Source organism: Musca domestica, unplaced genomic scaffold, assembly GCF_030504385.1.
Source record: "Musca domestica strain aabys unplaced genomic scaffold, Musca_domestica.polishedcontigs.V.1.1 12, whole genome shotgun sequence".
NCBI lineage: Eukaryota > Metazoa > Arthropoda > Insecta > Diptera > Muscidae > Musca > Musca domestica.
In genome coordinates, this window is record NW_026712155.1 from 6,601,943 (window position 1) to 6,618,309 (window position 16,367).

The 16,367-nt window shown below is 34.9% G+C and overlaps 2 protein-coding genes across 9 annotated transcripts in view; one reads left to right on the forward strand and one right to left on the reverse strand.

The window, feature by feature from the left end:
• The window catches only part of LOC101892464 (afadin), a 176,688-nt gene extending 166,354 nt beyond the window's left edge, over window positions 1-10,334 (forward strand). For 7 of the 8 annotated variants that reach the window (XM_059118130.1, XM_005190640.4, XM_005190642.4 and 4 more), the window contains 5 exons: window positions 3,996-4,139; window positions 4,283-4,457; window positions 6,669-9,042; window positions 9,224-9,345; window positions 9,413-10,334. In XM_059118130.1, the coding sequence (XP_058974113.1) occupies window positions 3,996-4,139; window positions 4,283-4,457; window positions 6,669-9,042; window positions 9,224-9,345; window positions 9,413-9,602 (3,005 nt within the window). In that variant the 3' untranslated portion in view covers window positions 9,603-10,334. The remainder of the gene's footprint in view (window positions 1-3,995; window positions 4,140-4,282; window positions 4,458-6,668; window positions 9,043-9,223; window positions 9,346-9,412) is intronic. The other variant, XM_005190641.4, reaches the window with a different exon arrangement.
• A 3,152-nt stretch (window positions 10,335-13,486) lies between these two features.
• Window positions 13,487-15,352, reverse strand: LOC101892875 (geranylgeranyl transferase type-2 subunit alpha). The gene is made up of 2 exons (XM_005190643.4): window positions 13,723-15,352; window positions 13,487-13,664 (listed from the first exon to the last, which is right to left on the reverse strand). The coding sequence occupies exon 1, from the start codon at window positions 15,241-15,243 to the stop codon at window positions 13,756-13,758; it is 1,488 nt and encodes a 495-aa protein (XP_005190700.1). The 5' UTR covers window positions 15,244-15,352; the 3' UTR covers window positions 13,487-13,664; window positions 13,723-13,755.
• Between the last annotated feature and the right edge of the window lie 1,015 nt (window positions 15,353-16,367).

Sequence of the window (16,367 nt, forward strand, 5' to 3'; positions counted from 1 at the left end):
CCTGAAATACTCTCCTCCTACTGCTGCTGAACAACCTACCAAAGCCAAATCTTTATCTCAGGGCAACCTCTTGGATAGAGACTATTTAGAGTTTGCAGAATTCAGCAAACCCTATGGCCAGGGAAAAGTCAAAGAAATGGCAGAGTTCTTTGCCAAAAATAAAGATTTCAAATTGCAACCATTTCGCAAAGAATCTCCAGCAAAAAGTTCCCCATCCTCAAAATGCTCACAACAAAAACGTTTGACAAAATCCACTTCAGATCTTTTGGAGACCAACTCCTGTGAACTGTCTGGACAAAAGAAAAAACCTTTACTAACACAAAATGAACAATGCTATATTCTGAAACAATTAAAAGAATGGAGTATTTTTGGCCTAGAAGGTCGCGACTTTGATATTAATCTGAAAAATGCCAATCAATCACCATTGTCCAATTCCAATTCCTCAGTACAATCGAATGAAACCAAACAACGAATTAGTTTAAATAATTGCTGTTTACTTAATAATACAAATAATAATAATAATATTATACATGATTGCAATATTAAAGACACACCTGATTCTCCAACCTGTAAATTAAAGCCTTTATCAAGCACCAATTCCACTAACACCTCCACCACCACTTCTACTACTACTTCTACTCGTTTAAATGTTAACTGTGATTGTCAATGTTTTCAAACTACTAAATGTTGTTGTTTTGTGGGAAACTGCACACAAACCTGTATAAACACAAATTGCACATGTTGTTGTCATCAACGTCAACTCGAACATGAACATGATGAACATCATTGTCACCATCACCATCATCGCCATCAACTAATGAACGATGGCTTGGCAATCCAATATAACTTTGAAACATCAACAACAACATCCTCATCAAATGCTTCCAACATTGCCTCGCCAACGAAAGATACCAGCAACGCCAGCTCAACATTTCGTCGTTGTGGTACTTTAAAACTTTGTCCAAAAGCAAAAAGTGTACGAAGTTTAAAGCGAAAGCAACAACAGCAGCATCAGCATAAACAGCAACAAGAAGAACAGCACAACGATGAAGACGATGAATCCTCATCTCGTTGTAGAAATCTATTGTCATTAGCTTCCTCATTGAAGGATGATTGTGTTGATGAGGATGATCAGCCTATTAAAACATCAACTACACTAAACCAAACAACAACACCAAAATCTGGAAATCTCCGTACATGCTCTACCACCTGTCCGCATTGTTGTAAAGAATTTGAAAATCACAATACTTGCTTTAATGAATTACACGACAACAACGACGACGCTGACGCCGACAATGATGATAATGATGATGTTGATGAGAATGAGTTTTGTATAGCAGATGACGAGAATGTTGCTGATAAAATATCCGATGTGGATTCTGTTAACGACGAAGAAGATGAAACTCCTAATCTAACAAGTTGATAATCCTTTGACAAGAGGTTGTGGCCAAGTTTTTCGGGGAATACACCCAAAATTTTAAATTTTTTTGTGTTTGGTTTTCTGTGCTCCTTTATGATTACTCTGCGATGTTGTGTTTGTGTTTTCTTGATTCATTTATTATTCCAAATTTGTTTTTATATGTGAAAAAGCTTGTTTAATTTTTGCACTTTCTATTGTCTACAATTGTGTAAACATTTTTGTATTTGTTCTTGATAATAACCCAACATACCAAATTGACTTGAGAATAATATTTTAATAAGCTTACAAACATAAGCCTAAAGCTTGAGAAAATCTTGAGAATGTATTGAGAAATGTTTGTTTAACAATCATAAGCTTATTCTTGTAATTGCAGAATAAGCTTACGAAAGTAATATTTTATAAAGCTTATTTTTTCAATGGTAAAAAATATTTATTTATTCATTTTTTAATTATTTTACACATTTCATTCATTGATTGCCATCCCAGCTGTCACTGCATCCTGTTGCCTTGATACCTAGATGCTTTCTTTCCCCTTATTTGAGCTTCTGTATCTCCTCCACTTATTCTTCACTTCTGTTGAATTCCTGCAACTTTTTGACGCCTCCATTCTGAAATGAGATTGAAATAATTTATACTACAGATTCCCAGATTTATTATTCATCATTACCTTAGAGTTTCGTCCGGAAATGGGTCCTAAATTCGCGTGATTTTGATTTTAACCAAAGAAAATAATTTTTTGTTGACAATTTTCACAAAAAAAATCAAAACAAATTTGTCAACAAAGGACAGATTTGAGAAAAGTTTGTGCAAAAAAGTGTTTCTCAAGCATTGTTGAAAAATTCTTATGATAAACTATTTTCATAATATTATTCTCAAGCTGTATTGTATTTTTGGTATGTTGGGAATTTTGAGTTATTTTATTTATGTTTTTGTAAAGATTTGCCATTGTATTAATTATATAAAGACGACCTGATTGACATATCGATTTTATGGGGAATGTAGTCTTTCATTATACCCTCGTCCATATTGCTAGAGAGGGTATATATCATTTGAACCGCCCAAACGTGCCTCATCGAGTATCCGATTTGATCCAAACTTGGTACATCGTAATATTATTGTCAAACTTAGAGTTCGGAGATAGGCAATATCGCACAAAGGGTCAAAGTTTTGATTAACCAAAACGATCATAAAATCCGATAAAATCATCCGGTTCTTTTCAAATTACACACATCACAATATTTTTATTGACCCAAGGTCTGGTGTGAAAATGGGATATATCGGTTCACTCCTGCTCAAAATTTTGAATATACATTAAGCTCATAAAACGCAAAATTAACATCCGATTCCATTCAGACTTGGTACATCTCAATATTACCATAAACACAAGATCTGTTATAAAGTTTGTACAGATCGGTCAATTTCTTCTGGTACCTCCACCACATAGGGCTCAGATTTTTGAAAAACAAAACGTTCAAAGAAAGCGAAATAAGCTTTCAACTCTATTCAAATTTCACACATCCAAATTTGTAGGGGGTTGCGTAATTTGTATGGGGTTGCGGTCGAGGAACCTCATACAGTACCTAATTGACCGCTTGTACGCCCTTCTTGCTTTATCCCCTTTTTGCTTCGTCGCAGTTGTTTGGGTTATTAGTGGATGAAATACCCTCCAAATCACCTCCCACCATGACTTCCTGCATCCGAGGGTTGACCGCATCACCTGGTCTGGGAGTTCTCCGTAGCAGCCGTTCGAAACAGTCGGTACCCTGACTGCAAACCATGGATCCCTAGCATTAGGGAGTGCAATACGGTGGACCAATCCGTCGACTGGATAATTAGGGGCCCCAATGGCTTCGCCTCGTCGTGTTCAAGGATCACGGGCACTCGAGTATTTAGTCCGAGACTCTCCCCCCAGAAACCGCTGAGCTGTCCGCGACTACTTATTTAAGCTCACCGATTTATCTATCGGGCGTTTCATTATCCCCAACCCGTGGACGCGTCCGGTAGCATTCAGCTATGCTTCCGCTAACGTTGGAATAGTTGGGAGTTTAATTCATATATGATTATTTTCAAAAAGTCGGGTCGGTTTTTAATTCAATCTCAACAAAAACGCGCAAGATTTTCCGGTGAAAAAAGTCTCAGGTCCATTCCAAATAAAGCTTATTTAAAAATTTTTGTAATTTTCCCCCTTTAGGCGAAATTTGGTGTCCCTGATGTAATTGTATTAAAAAGCCCCTCAGAAGTATTCCATAGGCTTTCATTTATCTATTTTGTATTTCATGCTTATATCCTAATTCTTTTTTTGTATTTTCTTTATTTTGTTGTCCAAGTATTTATTAAGTAATTTTATTTGTATAACTACACCATTTCCTTGATTATATTATCTAATTTCTGCTCAAAACAAAAACTACATACATAACTAACTCATATTTTGTTTTCATTATTTTTCATGAAAATTTACTTTAACCACCACCACCAAAACGAATTAACTCGAAATGCCAACCAAAAAAATAACAACTGCTTCAAAAAAAATTCAAAATCACATCAAATCAAACAAACAATGCACCTCCATATTCAGGTAATCGTCGCATGTCTGAACGTGATCTAACACGTATGGGTGCGGATGGTAAAAATGCTGGTGGTCCTCTCATAGCAAATAATCATTTAGCCAATAGTAAATCGGTGCCAGCATTACATCATCACATGGGCAGTGGTACAATTTGTAAGTTTGCCATTTTTATTTTCAAATAAATAAATATTTAAGTTAATATGAAATATATATATATTTTTTCAATCTTATTCAATGAAATTTCAAAACGTTTTTACCAAATTTTAATACTCAAATCTTGTTATTCCTTTTTAAAGCCATGGCAAATTCCAAATCACGCAGTACCCACAGTTTGGCCAATCCTGCAACAAATTTGAACAACACTTTAAATAACAACAACACCAATAATAACAACGAACAAGGCTTCTATCAAAATTTGAGCGTTTATCGCAATCAAAACCAAAATCAATCACAACCAATTTTGAGTGAAAGGTAAGTCAAAATTAAAAAAAAATCCATTAAATTTTTTTCAAGCCACGAAGCTATTGATCTTTGTAGTGTTTAGAGTATTTTGAAAAACAAAAACAATTTATTATATATATTTTTGGAATTGGTATCACATTTCTTGTTTATCTTTTTTATTCTTTTCTATTCCTTTTTCTTCTTTTTTGTACAATGCTTACATACACAACACTCTATCAATTGTAACGATTAGGATTACTTTTCGTATTAAAAAATTACTTTATGGTTTTATACCCATTAAAAAAGAAGTTCAAGTTTTAGAAATGACCAATGTGAGTAGAACCTAAAACAAAACAACAAAAAATATACAAATTGTTTTCCGCTATTCTCCTCAATGTTGTTGTCTATTTAGTGTGCCTAATAACACGAAAAAATTGCAATTTGCTTTTTTGTGCAAAATTGATTTGTTTTCTTTTTATTTACACAACCGCACACAAACTATACTTTAAACACTACAAATATACATATTTTGTTAACACAAAAGACACTTGCTTTTCTTGTTAATAAAAATAATCTAAACGATAGTGAGTGAGGTTACGTTAAGAACTATTATTAGGAAACCACGTAATACTCCAAAAAAAAAACTATATGATTCGTCTTGTTATGATAAAATCTTTGCCGGAGTCCTTCAATAGTCAAATTCAAAATTTGAAGATATATGGTTTCCCATACCTAAAGTGTTGGTGAATATTCAACTTGAGAATTAAAATTCAAAGAAAAGTAAAAACACAAAAAAGTTTTTTTTCTCATCTTTGAATTTGCAATTTTTTTAGAAGAAATTGTCAAAAAATCAGTGCAAACGCCTACGTAGTATGATATTTTAAATTCAGCATCTCACAAAAATTGTTGACATTTCTTCGTTCATCTTTCGAGACGAACTTAAGAATCTAAGATTGACAATGAAATGGCCATGGAGTTACTATCACACACTTACTACTATTCGTTTCGCCATTGGTTAAGTGGTTCATGAGGTATATTTGGTATACCAGATACAGCTCAGAAATAACTCTATCGAATTTTATCGAGATCAGTTAAGATATATTTTTCATATAATACTTCTCGAAGTCATATCATGCACTCTATAGCACTGTCATTTGGTACGAGAAGTACAAATTTCTTCCGTCAAATTTTGTGGAAATCAATTTAGACTTTCTAACCTTTCTATACTATTCATATACCGTCAAACATATGGCTAAGAAGAGTATATATCATTTGATACGGCCAAAACGTGCCTCATCGAAATAACGGTTTTAGACCCTATTGGTCCACTTCTTCTGGAACATTCCCCACAAAAGGCCAACATTTTCACAGGAAAAAGAACCAGGAAGGTTCATCAATTGTTGTTCAAACTATGCAAATCCTATTATTTTTACCAGTACTACGTCAGGTGTGGAGATAGAATATATCGGACTACTCCTCCTCCCCACAAATGGTCTAAATTTTAAATAAGCAAAATGCTCATTAACTATGAAATAAGCATCCGATTCCCTTCAAACTACTCCTTGTGGTACCTCCCCACAGACGGTCTAAAGTTTGAATAACCAAAATGCTCATAAACTATGAAAAAAGCGTCCGATTCCTTTCAAACTTCACATATCTCATAATTTTTGGCAACAAAAGATCTGATGAGAAGGTAGTACATATCAGTCCATCCCTGTTGGTACCTCCCCCACAAAGGGTCAACTTTTTCAATAAACAACCCACTCATAAAACTCGAAATGTGCGTCCGATTCTTTTCAAATTTCACACATCCCAATATTTCCATCAACACATAATCAGGTGTGAAGATTGGATATATCAGTCCATTCCTCCTTGTTCTCCCCCACAAAGGGCAAAACTTTAAGTAAGTTTTCACGGTCTGGCGTGAAGATAGATTTCAGCCCAACTCCTTCTGGTATCTCCCCCATAAAGGGTCTAAATTTTCCATATTTTTATCTCATATGATTCGCGAAAAATAGAAGTAACAAAAATCCTCTTTTAGATATTGAAAACATCTTAAATATAGAGTGCCTATCTAATTAGTTGGGGGGTGTTTTTTGAAAGGTTCCAAACCTTTATTCTTAGAGCTTCAATTATTAAATGTAATATTATATATTTAACTAATAATTAATTGTGAAAACCTAATTTTGTTATCATTTTTATTAATTCAACAACTTTCGTAACATCTCCTTTTTTTTGCAGACCCCCCATGCCATCACATTCCGCAATGAACGCATACAATGGAAATTCCCAACAAAACACACAAAATCCAATACTCTCGCCAACAAATGGTACGGGCCCAACTGGAAATCAACATCCAAACCATCCCTACCAACAGCAGCAACAACAACAGCATCCAAATTCTCAACATCCCATGATAACATCTCCACATACATCTAATATGCTACCCAGTCGTCCGCAATCGGCTTACTATCAGCAGCAGCAACAACAGCCATCACAACATCAACATTTGTCGCAACAGCAACAATTTGCCCAGCATGGCCACAACTTCAGTGCTAGTACCACCAACTTGTCAACTATGCAACATCAAACACAGCAGCAGCAACAACAACAACATTCACAACATCCCATGCATCATATGACGGCCCAGCAGCAACAACTGTATCGTGAACAACAGCAACAACAAAGCATGACATTGGGCAACCGTTCGAAGAGCACTCAGAATTTCCAACGTGACATGCAAGCACAGCAAAGCCTTCGTATGCAACAAATGATGGCCCCGTCTATGCCCAATATTAGCAATATGTACCAACAACAACAGCAGCATCAACAACAGCAACAGTCCCACCCTGGCCAACACAATATGTCCATGGCGGCCAGTCAAAGTATGCAAAATGTGTCGTCCATGGGCGATGCACTTGATCAAAATAATGGTGGTTATTTGTCGCAGGCACAACATTCGCCAGCCGGCGGAGCTCAAACGCTTCGGAGAAATATGCGGCCTGACTACATGGATGGCGGAGCTCAACATTCACCGAATATGACACAAATGCAACAACAACAGCAACAAGGCAACTTCATGACATTACCTCCCAAGCCAGGTCAGCAGCAACAGCAACAGTTAACTCCTCCAAAACAACAACAGCCGCCAACAGCGCCAAAACCACAACAAAATCGTTTATCAGGCACACAACAGCAATTTCCGCCTCAGTCTTATTTGGGCCAAACATTGTATTCTCAACAACAACAGCAGCAACAACAACAGCCACAGAGCGCAGAGGAAAAACCACCGCTACCACCAACCACCACACATCCCCTTTACAAGGCCACCCAACAAATAACACCAGGCATGAACTACATTGCCAGCACATTGGATCCACCCAAAGGTGGTTATGTACCAGTTTCCGCTTCGGCTTTGCAACAAAACAAAAACCTGCTGGGCACAAATCCCTGGGAACGTGAGGAGCGCGAAAAGGAAGTTGAAATGCGTCGAGAACACATACGTCAATGGCGTGAACAACAAATCAATGAACTGTCATCGATTGCCCAACGAACACCCCAACAGGACGAACAGCTCAAGACACTCATACTCGAAAGGGACTTTGAACGACGGGCCCAAGAGATGGAAGAGCATGAGGACGAAAGTGAACCGTCCTATGAAAAAGAAAATGTCCAAGAAGTTTTCCGTTTGAATCACCAACAAAATGTCATTCAAACGCCAGTGACCAATTTCCGACAAACTGAAGTTAAAATCGCCTCTGTTGTGGCCGATCAACGTAGCAATAATTCCAACGAAACATCACCCATGTCATCTGCACGTAACTCGGCAGCTGAGCCCATACAACCACCTCCCATCCCAGTTAATCCACCGCCCAGTACAATACCCACAACAATTGTGACAGGCACCACCACTGTCCAGCCAAAATCTATTTTGAAAAACAATCGTTACGACGGTTCCAGCACAGCACCTTCTTCGCCCTCGAAATCACAAAAATCTGCATCCTTTGCCGATGAAAAACATCTACAAACAGAACATCCCATCTCGTCGCTGGTCCGTGATATATCCCACATGTCCATCACAAACACAAACTCCTCAACGTCAGCGTCGACCACAACGACAACATCAACATCGTCTACTTCATATGACAACAATATGAATATGGAGAATACATCGGGTGCACCTCCACCGCCACCACCAGAACGTAATAGTTCATACTTGATTATGTCACAACAAAAACAACGTAGCTCCTCGATTGGTCTCCTAAAGACAGCCACCATCAATTCAGCGGATATGCAAAAGAAATCATCGGCTGCAAGCATTTTGCTGAACAACAATAACAACAACATACAAAATAATTTAATTTCCTCCCAACAATCGTCGCCATCCTCGTCCACAATGGATATGTATAGTGCAACATCGTCGTCGAGTCCATCGTCGATATTGATGCGTGACAATAAACGTGTATCGTTCCATGATGAAGAGAATAACTATGTTGTTGGTGGTTCCGTATCGTCATACCATCAAATGGAATACAATAACAATAGTGCTATGGATATGATGACGGGTAACAATGGAGCCGCTTCGGATTTGAATACCATTCGCGAGGATAGTGGTGTAAGTATTGAGGATTTATTTAAAAATGTGACTTCCGATTGCATTTGACCTTTCGTGATGAGACTTCCCCTCGATCTTGAATTTAAATATGTTGGAGAATCAATATTTTTATTAATTTTAATAATATGGCTCCACCCTTAAAAATTAAAATTATTTTTTCTTTTCGGGGTTTTCATTGTAGTTTCTACCGCAAAATGTCGATACATCCATGTTGCCATCAATGCCAGCCACTCCAGACACTGCTGCTTGGAATACAACAGTTCAATCAACTCCCGGCGTAATTGGGGCTCAAGAAGTATATAGGTAAGTTTGTAAAAAAGATATAAATCTTTATGGTTGAAATATTAAAAACCTCTTTTTACGTTTACAGAGATCCACGTACACGCCGTTTGGCAGAAAAACAACAACAGCAGCAACAACGCAATACCGAGGCAGTACCCGAAAAACTCTCCTTCAAAGAAAAAATGAAAATGTTTGCATTGGAATCGGGTGAAGATAATACACCAAAAGATAAACTTAAAATATCTAGGGCACAAAGAGACATTGATGCAGTGCATTGAAGTGACAATTAAACAAAGGAGATGGAGATGTATGTAGTTATGGGATAGAAGTGGCCAAGATTTTTAAAACAAAATTTCAACTCATATCCATTAAAACAATTCGAATGTTTTGAACAAACAAAAAAGCACACACAAATTATTGAATTTAAAACAAGAAAAGATTAAAAAATCCATTAATACAACCCCCCTATTAACGAATTTGCTTAAAAAGGCAATAATGATAATAATTACTATTATTATGAATTATTTTATTTCCATTCTATTTTTTTAATTATTATTTTATCTTAACTATTATTTTTTAATAAAAGCCCCCGATTTTAGCTTTAAGGCTTTAAAAGAGAAAAAAATGTATAAACAAAATAAAACAAACATAAGTCTACCTTAAAGAAATCTTATCATTATTAATACTTTATAATTATGTATAATTAAATCTATAACAGAATTATTAGCAATGTAACAAAAAAAAATACAAAAAATAGTTCACTTTCACACCATTCTTTATGAATTATAAAATACACACACATTTTTCTTCTTCGTTTCTTCTGTTCTTTTAAGTTTTATTAAATAATAATATATACATATTTTTGTTCAAGCGAGTGAAAACAGAAACAAAACAAAAACAACACAACATTATAGACTATAAGATTTATGCATAAATTTGTAAATCATTGATATTTCTTTAAATAAAAAAAGAATTATATTTATGTAAAAATATAAAACAAAAAAACAAAATCAACAACCAAACGAGAACACCACAATTCAATTTTGAAAGAAAAGAAAAATACCATAAGTAAGAACAAGTTTTGTTTTTATATAATAAGATTAACCAATTTTAAATATATGTATACTAATTAAAATATTAGCAACAATGTTACTAAAACCACTAACTAACCAACAACAATTAACAACATGGTCCAATATATATTACCTAAAATTAATTTACAATTATTAACAACTTACCATTAATCCTATGCTTTTCTAAACAAAAAGTATTTTTGAATTCACTTTTTTGAAACAACTTTCCTATGAAAATAACACTATTTTTTATAAATATATTACTAAAAGTAATATACATTTGTTATATGAAATACTCTTTCAAAGATTATACAATTGACACATTTATTAACATTTCTATATTTCGTAGAATTGATTGACTAACAAAAAGGCATAAAAACAACACAATATTTCATTATGTTCCAACATTTCAATACACTTCTTGTAGAAACATTGTCATTTATCACTGAGTGTGTTGATATCAATTCTCATTCTTTCAATATTTTCTCTTCAATTCTATTTTTAATTATACAGGGTGAGTCAAAAAAAACTGCAACAAATTCAAACTCCATAATTTTTACATTTTTTTTTTTTAATTTTTTTGAATGAAAGTTTAGTTTTGTTCGAATTGGTCACCTTAGGCACGAATTATGGCTAATGAGGTGATCGACACTATGGTATTTTTTGAGGTGATCGACACTATGGTATTTTTTAGTGCCAACTTTACTTTCCAAAATACTCCAGACACAGTTGTCCCAACGGATTGATATATGGAGATTTTGGTGGCCATTTTGCGCTGGAAATAAAGCGAGGAACCTCATTTTGTAACCATACTTGGGTAGCGCGCGCTGAGTGCGATGGTGTTCACTCCTGTTGGAATGTTAAAGGTCTGTGGCTAAAATGTTTGGGTGTTAATACGAGCGGAGAGCGACCATCGGCTGTTATAGCGGCCCACACCATCACTATGGCTGGCGCGTGAGTTATGGTGGCCGACCGAAGGTGCACATTTTTAGCTGACCTCTTTGGCAAGTAAACACGATAATTTTGTTTGTTTACAAACTGCTGGACAAACATTCGTTTTCTCATCGGAGAAAACCAAATTCGGCGTTTCACCACTTTCGGCCAAGCGAAGCAACTCTATAGCTCTCTTGAGTCTGGCTTTACCCCAAGCTCATTTTTCAATATTTTCCGAATGGAATATTGTGATATGTTCAGCTCACGAACCATTTTTCGGCCACTGCGACGCGGGTTTCGATCAAGTCGCTTCTTTACTTTTCGAACCATTTCTGCTGATGTTGCTGTTTTCTTGCATCCACTTCCTTGACATCGGGCTACGCTACCAGTATCACGGTAACGAGCGATGGTACGAGACACAAAAGATTTATTAAAATTTAAATGCTGGAGTGCTCTAACGGTAGCCACATGTGTTTTTCCAGCCAAATATAAAGAAATCACGCTTGAATAGCATCACGAAAACCTTTTTTCTGGAAAATTCTCGCTAAAATGCTTTTGTACGCTTGTGAACAATATAATGAGCTGTCATTGGAATAATTTTAACAGCTGTATAGCAGTGGCCATATTGACTGGTCACTGTAGTATCAGAATTGTGGAATAACGATGGCCCCGACTACTGCAGACTATGAAAAATCAAAGAATTGGCCAAAAACTCAGAACGAAAACTGTAATACCAATTATATATCTCAAAATTTTAATGGCGTATGAGGCAGTTGAGCATGAGACCGACGATATTTCCCCTCAAATCGATAACCTTAAAACCGTCCTCCTACTCACTCCCTAAATGCATTAAAATTGCAGACTATGAGCAAAGTTTCATTTTTGTTAACTTTTAACAGCACATCCGCTATCTACACTGATTTTTATTGATGTATGTATCAAAATATATTAATGCAAATGTAAAAAGAATGACCAATATATATTTTTAAAATATAAAAAAAATGAATAACAAAACCCTAAAGTTTCTATTTTGTAAAAATAATATAGACTTACAACAAAGCAAAAAAACTAAATATTTTCAAAAAAATAAATCAAAACTATTTTAGATGATAAAACAACTTTCCCTATACCAGTTTAAGCTTTAAATTAAAGTGCAAATTAAAATGAAATACTCTTTAATAAAAACCGCAAACAAAAGAAAAGACAGTAAACAATTTTGGAAGTCACTTGAGAATTGAAAAAAAAAAAACGTACGAATGGACCAAGCTAAAAACAAGTTTCCTAAGAACTTAAAAAATATATATATACTTTGATTAAAAATCAATGAACGGGTTTAAAAATTATTTACACAACAATATAAACTAATAATAACAACATCAACAATATTTCATTAAAATAAGCAAAAAACCACAGACAGACGATCAATTATTTTATTCAACTCGTAACTGCAAAAAAATATATATTTTTGAATAGTTGTTAATATGAAAACAAATTAAACTAAAACTTGCAAAAAAATTATAATAAAATAATTGTTTATTAGAAATTGTTCATATAAATATTTATAAATGTTAGATGAAAAACTTAGATGCAAAGCGATTAAATAAAATTTTTCTCGATTTATTAAATAGACAAACTATTTGAGTACATTCTAAGAAGGTTGCAATATGGATGTAACGTGGTAAGTGAACTTAATTTGTTATTTTTAAACAAAATTGTAAAACGAGGTAAGTATGTTGAATAATTCGAGAAAGCCGAGGTCAAAATAATAATACAGATAATTCATGTACGATAATGATTGATGATAATGCATAGATGTTTTGGAATATTTCATGTTCCTATGGACTATGTATCTGTGGAAAAAAATAAATAAACAATCGAGCAACATCTTTTGATGAGATTTGTACAATATATTTACCAGATATCTCAAAATACCTATTTCTATTTTTCAATATCAAAAGTTGAGATTTTAAATTTAAATATTAATGGCACACATTAATATTAATATATGTGCAAAATTTCAAACCTCTTTCAACTTATTTCGAGTAAATATTTTGAAACATAATACTCATAATTGGCACGACTGGCATTAAAATAGCTGCTTGATATCTAAAAATCAGGACCCCTTATCAGCACTTCCCCAAAAAAAAACTCATTCGTTTGATTGTGTGAATGTTCCCATAAATATGTTGTGATACATTTTTTTATTCAACCTAAAAAAATTGGTGTACAATGGAATATTGGAATAAATACATTTCTAAGATTAAAAGGAATTTAAGCTTGTCTAAAACCATGTGTGAGGCGATGTATAGACCAAACCAGTCTGGTATATTTCATCTGTAGGAGACAAACACAAATTAATAAATAAATCTCTGAAATGTATTTCGTTACTTACTATTGATTAAAAGTTTGCCCGAAAGGTATTTTTTTAGATATTGCTAAAAGACTTTAGTCCTCCTTCATAACGTTTGGTCAATTCCTTCGATAGGATTATTTCGTCAGCTACTATAAGATATTGCTTATCCGTGAGGCAAGTTAGTTGTTCTTCTTGTGACAAATCAATAGATTTCAACATATGTTCACCATCAGTCTTTGACCATTGAATTAAAGCTTTTTGTAGAATCCATTTGGAAGCCAAGTCCTTGTAATAATTTTCTCTTAGACTATCAACTTTTTGTAATTTCTTTAAATACTCCATGGTTTTGTCGTGGTACTCTTGACAATCGATGGCCCGCATTAGCAGAGCTGATGTTAGCAAACACCATTTACTGTCCGGTTCATATTCCAAGAGGCTCTCACATGACTCTAACTGCGATTTCAGCTGATCCAAAACATCGGGAGTATATGTAGTAGAAGCCTCCAATGCATGGAAATAATAAGCATCGTCATTGTATTTACTAAGAGGTAGAGTTATTGATGTTAAAGCCTTCGAAGAAACCTCCAAGTTTTGATACATTGAAGGATCCTCTACTGGATTTTTGCTATAAAAAATCGTGTCAGATACTTGATTGTTGAGTGTTAGAAAGTCAGTTATTTCTAATGTCTTGCCGCCATCACCAGTCAGTACAACCTTAAGATCCTCCTTGGTAGTGAGTTTGGTAAATGATAAGACAGTCTTATCTTTGCTACATCTAAATGCACAAGCAGCCAACTCCGGTTGGGAATAGCCCAAAAGCCATCGTTGATAAAACCATGCCGAACTATCGTACGGATCAGTAAAGGCCGCAGTAAGTACCATCTCCAATTCTTCCTTGAGTTTCTCCTCACTCATGGGTCGTTTCGGTTTTGCATCACCTTCATAGGGGTAGAGGGCGGGCAGCAGTAAACTTCTGTGATGCCACGAAGAGTAGTTAGAGAAATTGACTTTAATTTTCTCGGTACAGAAATCTAATTCCTCTTCCTTGGGTACTTGAGCCTTCTCCACAACATAACGTTTATAGTCCCATGTATGGAAATTTCTTTCGTCCATTTTTAAGTATTTATTGCACAACATAACCTCACGCTGCCAATTGGCTTTGGGTGATTGTTCCAGCAACCACATACGATGATGCCAAATATTATAACTCTTCGGATTGACCAGAAGGCATTGTTCCGTCAAAGACATTTCAGTCTCGAATACTTGTAAAATATGCTCCTCTTGAATCGCCTCTTTTTCGGGTGTAACTTCTTCCTCTTTGATTTTCTTCACCTTGGCAAGTATACATTCTCTTCGGATATTCCACAAAGTGGAAACATCGGGATTACGCTGCAGGATGGGCGTAGTGTAGGCCAGCATTTCATCATCATATTCCTGGTTTTGCCTCTTAGCGCTTATCTTTGTTGTAGCTGCCTTATACGCCTTAACTTTTAAAGCCTGTTCCTTCTTTTTGCGCTCACGCTCTTCTTCGGTGGTACGTACTTTAAGGCGACCGTGCATTTTGGGAAGTTTTCAGGATATTTTGCTTTCCAGATGATTTATTTAGATTTCAGATTAGAGGTGACAAACAATTGGTGTTATTATCAAGATTATCGATACTTAATTTTGAAAGGAGATATCGATATTCTATTAGTCATCCGATAAGACCGGCTGATTTTACCCGTATTGTCAAATGCATGTAATTGAGATTCCCTAACTTTTTTGTCCTTAAGCTGCAAGTACATAAAGGTGGGAATACATAAAGCGCTTATCTGGCTGGCATAAGTCATCGGCTGGCTTCTTCGGAAATGAACAAAGGAGCCTAGGGCCAAAATCGAACTATGTCAACCTAAAACTCCTTTGTTCATCTACGAAAAGCCAGCCGATGACTTAAGCGAGCCAAATATGCTCTTTATTTCCAGGCTAAGAAGCTTGAAGTCATGGCTAGGCATATTTTGTAACATTTCATAAAGGGAGTACAGAGTCGCACTAAAATCCTGCCGTCGTTATCCATTATAATTTGACATTAATATGCCTAGCCTTGACTTCAAGCCTTTTATGTACTTGCACCCTTACTGACAAAAATTGGATAAATTTAAACACAAAATCTTAAGTTTTCCTCCAGAAAGTAAGATTCTTGCAAGGTTCAGCAACTAGTTATCATTCCGTCCCTAGCTTACTAACAAAATCGTTAATTAGCAAATCTTTAAACAAACGAAAAATTGCTGTTATCAATAACTGACGTTAACTAGTAACAGAATTAGATAATTATTTTTTATTCATACTATAAAAATAAAAATCATTAAATTCTTACAGTTCTGGAACAAAGCAAACGTTTTTGAGCGACTTTCAGTGATTAAATTCATATATTCAATAATAGGAACACCAAGAGCTAGTTTTGTTTGATGACATATCTCATTCACAATAGATGTTATCGATAACAACCGTTTACTGAATTTGCTACATAAAACTGGGTGACACATTTATACTTGAAGTGAACATAACACCAAAAACCGTTATCTTTAAAAACGATAGCTAAAAGAAAATAATGAAAGATAACAAAAGAATAAGAATTAAACAATGATTTTATATGTGTACAAAAATATTCCATAAAATGTGGCTCTGAATGGAAAGTTAATATCTGA